The 7,755-nt window shown below is 48.5% G+C and overlaps 1 protein-coding gene across 1 annotated transcript in view; it reads left to right on the top strand.

Annotated features, from left to right (window-relative positions):
* The first annotated feature begins 1,842 nt into the window (after positions 1 to 1,842).
* Positions 1,843 to 7,755, top strand: part of LOC103068923 (zinc finger protein 883-like) — an 8,212-nt gene continuing 2,299 nt past the window's right edge. Inside the window, exons 1-3 of the mRNA XM_007463448.1 lie at positions 1,843 to 1,966; positions 4,685 to 4,780; positions 5,865 to 5,931. Of these exons, the coding sequence (XP_007463510.1) occupies positions 1,933 to 1,966; positions 4,685 to 4,780; positions 5,865 to 5,931 (197 nt within the window). The 5' untranslated portion in view covers positions 1,843 to 1,932. The remainder of the gene's footprint in view (positions 1,967 to 4,684; positions 4,781 to 5,864; positions 5,932 to 7,755) is intronic.

Raw genomic sequence — 7,755 nt, 5'->3', positions numbered from 1 at the left:
GTAACTGATTCACTTTGCTGTACACCTGAAACTGACACAACATTGCAAATCAATTCTACTCCAATAAAATTAAAATTTTTAAAAATAAATAAAATTTATAAGAAAAAAAAGGAGGGGTTGGCTCTGGGGGCAGACTTCTGGGTTTGAATCTCACTCTGACACTTGACGTCTCTATGACCTTGAGCAATGGCCGTGGCCTCGTGTGCTTGGATTTCCTCATCTGGGGATAACTGTAGTTACTTCTCCAAGAGCTGCTGTTTGGGTGCAGTGAGCTGAACCCCTTGATTACTAGTGGTGATCACTACAGAATGGGGGCCTCGGGACTTCCCTGTTGGTGCAGTGGTTAAGAATCCCCCTGCCAATGCAGGGGACATGGGTTCGAGCCCTGGTCCGGGAAGATCCCACGTGCCGCAGAGCAACTAAGCCCACGCGCCACAACTGCTGAGCCTGTGAGCCACAACTACTGAGCCCGCGTGCCTCAACTATCGAAGCCCATGCACCTAAAGCCCATGCTCCACAATGAGAGAAGCCACCGCAATGAGAAGCCCGCTCACTGCAACGAAGAGTAGCCCCTGCTCGCTCCAACTAGAGAAAAGCCCACGCATAGCAACAAAGACCCAATGCAGCCAAAAATAAATAAAATAAAATAAAATTATATATATATAACAAAAGAACGGGGGCCTCAGGCACCCTGCCCTGAGCCTTTGCTTTGGCTCTCAGGAGACCAGGGGCCCCTCTGTCATGGGGCATCTTTGGCAAAGTGTCTGTCTGTCTAGGCCAGAACTGACCCCCTCTCTGCTCCATCTCCCTCCTGTAGATTTGCAGACTTAGGCCTGGTCCTTTCTTCTGGAGGTGCATGCCTGGGACCCAGCAATGGCCATCAGGACCCTGACGGACAAGGGCCAGGTTAGTCTGGGCTCCCTCTTCCCGGAGATGACTTTGTGGACCCGATGGCTTTCCCTGTCTCTGCCTGTGCCAAGATCTGCCCCTCCCAATACTGGGAGAGATGCGGTGATGGGAGTTTCTCTGGGACTGGGAGTTGTGGGGTCTGGGGGCAGGATTCTCTGAGATAGAACATTATGACACGGTCTAAAAATCAATCATCTGACGCTCAGCAGCCTTTTGGTTACCAAGTGAAGTGGACAGTGGATGGTTTTGCTTCATCCTGAGCCTTATTCTTGGAATCAGGAGTGGAGATTGGGATCAGAGTTGGAGTGTGGGATGGAGTGCGACTTATGAGTAGCTCCGACATACAATGACTGGTAGTTTGTTGTGTTTTTTTTTGGCCGCGCCGCGCAGCATGCAGAAATTCCCCAACTAGGGATTGAACCTGTGCCCTCCTGCACTGGAAAAGCGGAGTCTTAACCACCGGACCACCAGGGAAGTCCGGTAGTTTTTTAAAAGTGTTTCTCAGGGCTGTCATGTACAGGTGTGTAGGTTACATACTGCACAAGGGTTCCTCATCTCAGTGGCATGATTTGCATCTTCCACCTCCTACGTCGGTATATTGATTACAGCAATTTAAACGCAGATGGCAGTCAACTGTCACATGCTAGAAATAATTGGTGTATTAAAACAATTTTCCAACAGATGGCAGTAAAGAGTCATGTGAATGCGGCGGGCCTTGTTCTACTTTCTACCAAGGTGCCTGTGGGCTAACGGCTGCCCTACCTAGACATTTTACATTCCCATGGGCCGGTTTAATTCAGTCGTCCCAAATCTGCCAAGTCAGAACGTTCCAGCGCAGGGAACAAGTGGTAGGCTCTTGACCCATGACCTGTCCCACCCCAGAGTTCTGGAAAGACGTGCCTGTCCATGATATAAAATTGGCCCTTGCAGGAATCGGTGACCTTCAAAGACGTGGCTGTGGACTTCACCCTGGAGGAGTGGGGCCAGCTGGGGCCTGGCCAGAGGGAGCTGTATCGGGATGTGATGCTGGAGAATTACCAGAACGTTCTCTCGCTGGGTGAGGCCCTGCCCCCTGCCCTCCCAGGAAGAGGCAGGATGCCCCCTTCAGCCCTCGTCTCCTCCATGCCCACCCACTGCTTAACTGTGGGCATTCACGGGGGTCCTCTCTGCTCCTCTCACCGGACCCTCCTGGGCGGCCCCTGTCCATCTCTCTGTCTCTCTGCTGGCTTCTCCCAGAGTCCCAGCATCCCCGAGAGCCCCAAGTCCTCTGCCTGTCCCACAAAATCTTCAGCCTGTGCCCCGGCCCTCTTCTTTTTTAAAAAAAATTTTATTGTAGTTGATTTACAATGTGGTATTAATTTCTTCTGTACAGCAAAGTAACTCAGGTATACATACATATATATTCTTTTTCATGTTCTTTTCCATTATGGTTTATCACAGGATATAAATATATTATTGAATATATTTCCCTCTGCTATACAGTAGGACCTTGTTTAACCATCCTATATATAATAGTTCGTCTCTGCTAATCCCAAGCTCCCAATCCATCCCTCCCCCACCCCTCCCCCTTGGCAACCACAAGTCTGTTCTCAATGTCTGTGAGTCTGTTTCTGTTTCGTAGATATGTTGATTTGTGTCATATTTTAGATTCCACATATAAGTGATATCATATGGTATTTGTCTTTCTCTTTCTGGCTTACTTCGCTTAGTATGAAAAACTCTAGGTCCATCCACGTTGCTGCAGACGGCATTATTTCATTCTTTTTTATGGCCAAGTAGTATTCCATTGTATATATGTACCACATCTTCTTTACCCATTCATCTATTGATGGACCCTTAGGTTGCTTCCACATCTTGGCTATTGTGAATAGTGCTTCTATGCACATACGGGTGCATGTTTTTTTTTTTTTTTTGCGCGATACATGGGCCTCTCACTGTTGTGGCCTCTCCCTCTGCGGAGCACAGGCTCCGGACGCGCAGGCTCAGCGGCAATGGCTCACGGGCCTAGCCGCTGCGCAGCATGTGGGATCTTCCTGGACCGGGGCATGAACCCGTGTCCCCTGCATAGGCAGGCGGACTCTCAACCCCTGCGCCACCAGGGAAGCCTTTTTTTTTTTTTTTTTTTAAATTTTTATTGGAATATAATTGCTTTACAATGTTGTGTTCATTTCTGCTGTACAGCGAAGTGAATCAGTTATACGTATACATACATCTACTCTTTTTTAGATTTCCTTCCCATTTAGTTCACCACAGAGCACTGGGTAGAGTTCCCTGTGCTAAACAATAGGTTCTCATTAGTTATCTATTTTATACATAGTAGGGTATGCGTGTATCTTTTTGAATTAGAGTTTTCTCTGGATATATGCCCAGGAGAGAAACCACATTGTTTTGAACAAACAGTTCAGGCACAGGGAGCCCCTCTTATCAGTTAGAGAGTTCTGGAACCCTTCTGAAACCCAGGTTCCCAGATGCCAGCAAGGGCAACCTTGCAAGCAGGCCTTGCCAACGAGAGCAGTCAGCCTGCTGTGTTAAACCCTTTTCTGCACAATCTGCACATACAGATGAGGTCCCCTTAGTCTGCCCCCTGAGCTTCAATCTGTGCAGCTGGTGGCCTGCAGAATACCTCCCTGGGGAGATCCCATGCTCCCTGTCCCCACTGAGCTCCCCGTATCCCCCTGGACCCACTCCTCCTCCGGTTCCCGCATCTCAGGGACAGTTTCTGCCCATCCAGTCACCAGGCCAGTCCTGGGCATGGCCTGTACCCACTCCTTCATACCCTTATGTGACCTGGCCCCTGCCCACCTCCTCAGTGTTACCCCCTTCCATTCTCTTCCTCCTCCTGCTTCTCCATTTAAGGTGGGAGCGATTTTTCAGCATGTTTGCTCACAGGAATCATCATTAGGGAGTATGTTTGTTTCCTAGGGCGGCTGTACCAAATTATCACAAACCTGGGGACTCACAATATCAGAAATGTATTCTCTCACAGTTCAGGAGGCCAGGAGCGCAAAACCAAGGTGCAGGCAGGGCCGGGCTCCTTCTGAAGACTCCCGGGGAGAGTCCTTCCTGGATTTCTCCAGCGTCTGAAGACTCATGGCATTCTTGGCGTTCTTTGCCCTGTACCTGCATCACCCCAATCTTTGCCTCTATCTTCACCTGGCCTTTTGCCCTCCAAATGTGTCTGTGTGTCTCTCCTCTTCTTATAAGGACACCAGTCATTGGATTTAGGGCCTACCCGAATCCAGTAGGACCCCATCTTAACCATTTACATCTGCAAAGCCCCTCTTTCCAAATCAGGCCACATGCTGAGGTTCCTGGGGGCGTAATATTCCCCCATTGCAGGAAGAGAGGAATTAGTGATCTCAAAGACAGCAGGCGTGAAAAAGTCAATAGAAACAGATGAGATGAATTTTAGTAATCTGTTTTGTTGCACCCAGCCTAGCCAAAATATGATCATTTAGGCACATGTTGACATCATAATCAATCTATGAATTATTAGTGAGATTGTTTCCTTTTTTCTCCATATCAAGTCCTTGAAATGCTATGTGTATTTTTCACTCAACTTGAACACAGAGCTGGAGCCTTAAACAGTGACGTCAGGGCTCAGGCTCTCTCTGGAATGTAGTAGGCGCTCAATAAACGAGTCTTGCAGATCTTCTAATCATTAGGTGTCCAATGTATGCATCTCCCCTGCAGACCCAGGGCTTGGGGCCCAGCCCTGAGGCCTCCCTGTGACTGCGGCACCCATGGCCAAGTCTCACATGTTTTTCAGGGGCAGGGCTTCCTGAGTCCAAACCCGACGTGATCTCCCGTCTGGAGCGAGGGGAAGAGCCTAGGATGGAGAGGAGAGAAGCCTGGCGAGTTACCTGTTCAGGTGGGTGAGGATGTCCAGCAGATGCGAGCTGTCTTCCTACCCTCCATCTGTCATGATCAGTGACGGTCGTTTGAGAGTGAGGGAGTGTACCATACAGGCCATCACTGTGGGTGCTGGGTTCAAATCCCAGCTCCACCGCTTCCTGGCTGTGTGACCTTCAGGCAAGTCATTTAGCTCCTCTGTGCCTCAATTTCCTCATCTGCAAAATGGGGTCAATAATAGCACCTGGGGTTGGGAAGAATAAGTGAGTTAATACATACAGAGGGCACCCAGAACCCCCTGCTCAGAATAGGCTACGATGGGGAGTTCCCTGGCAGACTCTGGGCTTTCACTGCTGTGGGCCCAGGTTCAATCCCTTGGTTGGGTAACTAAGATCCCATAAGCCACGCAACATGGCCAAAAAAAAAAGAAGAGGCTACAATGGTTATCGTTATGATTATTTATTGGAAATCACTTGTGTAAGAGACCCAGAAGTGGGATCTGGCCTGACGTGTTGGGGGACAGGAAGAGGCCAGATTTCTGCCCCTACTGGCCCATGACCTCATCAGAGGAGGGAATTGAAGCATCCTTTTTTCCATCACTTGTCCATCCTGTTGTGGGGCCAGTACTTACCCCTTCCTACCCCCTCACTCACCATAGCCCATCAGGCCCCAGTCTTGTCCCTCCTGCCCCCTCTCTTTGCCCATTCCCCACCCCACCCCCCGCCAACAGCCTTGGCTCAGCCCTTAGCGACCCTCACCCCAGCCTCCTCCCTGGCCTCCCAGCCTCCAGTCTTCTGGTTCATCTCACACACAGCCCCAGATCCCGTCCCTCCCCTGCTCATAGCCCTCATGTGTCTCCCCAGTGCCCCTGAGACAAAGTCCTAGCCGCACACCTGGCACTCAAGGCCCTGCGTGATCCAGCCTACTCTGTCTCTGGCCTCATCTCTCATCACCATCCACCCGTGTTGGTACCTCACGCCCTGACCTCACTCCCTGAAGTGCCTGTTCCTCCCTGAACTTGAATGTGTGTTCCCACCTTTGGGCTTGTGCACATGCTGTTCCCTCTGCCTGGAACACCCTTCCCTGCTTTGTCTGCTTGGCAGACACCTTCATGATCCTCAAGGCTACAGGTCACCTCTTCCAGGAGGCCTTCCCTGACTTCCAGGCTGAGTGACCTGCCCCTTCTCAGTGCTTTCACAGCTCCTTGCTTGAGCTGCTATTACTGCACTTGTTCATGTGGCAGTTAAGAGTGTGGGCTCTGGGGGCTTCCCTGGTGGCGCAGTCGTTGGGAGTCCGCCTGCCGATGCAGGGGACACGGGTTCGTGCCCCGGTCCAGGAAGATCCCACATGCTGCGGAGCGGCTGGGCCCGTGAGCCACGGCCACTGGGCCTGCGTGTCCGGAGCCTGTGCTCCGCAACGGGAGAGGCCACAACAGTGAGTGGCCCGCGTACCGCAAATTCGCCTTTGTGAAGGTGAGGGGTTAAAAAATAATATACGAGACAAATAAACATTCTCTCTTTCAACCAAAAAAAAAAAAAAAAAAAAAAATTTTAAAAAAAAAAAAAAAAAAAAAAAGAGTGTGGGCTCTGGAGCCAGACTCTCTGAGTTCAAATCCCAGCTCTGCCACTGTCAGGCCGTGTGACTGTGGGTAAGTGACTTAAGCTCTTGGTGCTTATCTGTCAAGTGGGGACATTGACTGGGGACACTGATAGTACCCGATTCACTGAATTTCTTTTGGGGACTGAATTGGAGAACTCTGGGCTCTAAGACTCAAGTGGATTTCCCTGGGTGAAGACCTCTCCCATGTGTCTCCGAAGTTCACATCAGTAGAAAAAAGCACATCCAAGTGACACTTGCAGAGAGAGGCTGACATGGAAGCCCTCACATCATCTCTCTAGCCTTCACCTACATACATATTTGTTACACACTTTGCTGTAAGAAATTTTAGCTGTGCATACAACTTGTTGTTCAGTCATGTAAATCCTTCCAGAAAAATCACCAAATTAGTGGATGGTTGTGGGATCACCCCAAACAGAGACATAGCAACTAAATGCTCTGCAGGATTTTGAAAATAAGCCTGTTGTCATTGGATTAGGCAGTGGTTTCTTAGATATGACATCAAAGGAACAAGCAAGAAAAGAAAAAATAAATTGGACATCATCAAAATTTAAAACTTTTGTGCTTCAAAAGACACTATAAAGAAAATGAAAAGGCAACCCACAGAAAGCAAGAAAAATTTTGTAAATTATATGTCTGATAAGGGACTGATCCTTCTTACAACTCAACAATAAAAAGACAAATAATCCAGTTTAAAATGGGCCAAAGATCTCAGTAGCCGTTTCTTCAAAGACACACAAATGATCAGTAAGCATATGAAAAGATGCTCGATATCATTAGCACATATCTGCTACATGACCAGCCGTGGTGAAGACCCCAAATCAGGCACCAGACGGGCATCATGAATCTTCCATTTACAGTAAACAATGCTGGGACTTCTTGGGCAGTCCACTGGTTAAGACTGCGCGCTCCCAATGCAAGTGGCGTGGGTTCAATCCCTGCTCGGGGAGCTAAAATCGCACATGCCACGTGGCCAAGAAAATATTGATTTTCTTTTTTAAATCCCAGCAAATTATACAGTAAACAATGCTGACAGCCTAGTACATTTTGACCCATGGTCTTGAGCACACAGAAAAAGATCATTAACCAGTAATTATGTAAAATACCAGGAATTCAATTCTCAGAGCTTAGCTAAGGGTCATTGCCATGGTTACAGAGATAAAAACTGAGTAAAGTGGACCTTCTGTGTTAACTCTTGCCCTGCACATGTCCATCAACATAGTGTGAGAATGCTTCTACCATGCTCGTTTGCCAACATTGGATATTTTTAATATTTTCCAATGTAAAAAGTGTCAAATGGCATCTGAGAAATTTGACTTTTTAGACTATTACTGATGTTGAGCATCTTTTTCACATATTTATCAGCCACTTGTTTTT

The sequence above is a fragment of the Lipotes vexillifer genome, unplaced genomic scaffold, assembly GCF_000442215.2.
Source record: "Lipotes vexillifer unplaced genomic scaffold, Lipotes_vexillifer_v1.1 scaffold802, whole genome shotgun sequence".
Taxonomy (NCBI): Eukaryota; Metazoa; Chordata; class Mammalia; order Artiodactyla; family Lipotidae; genus Lipotes; species Lipotes vexillifer.
Note: the sequence above shows the minus strand (reverse complement) of the source record. Positions and strands in the feature narration are given on the sequence as shown.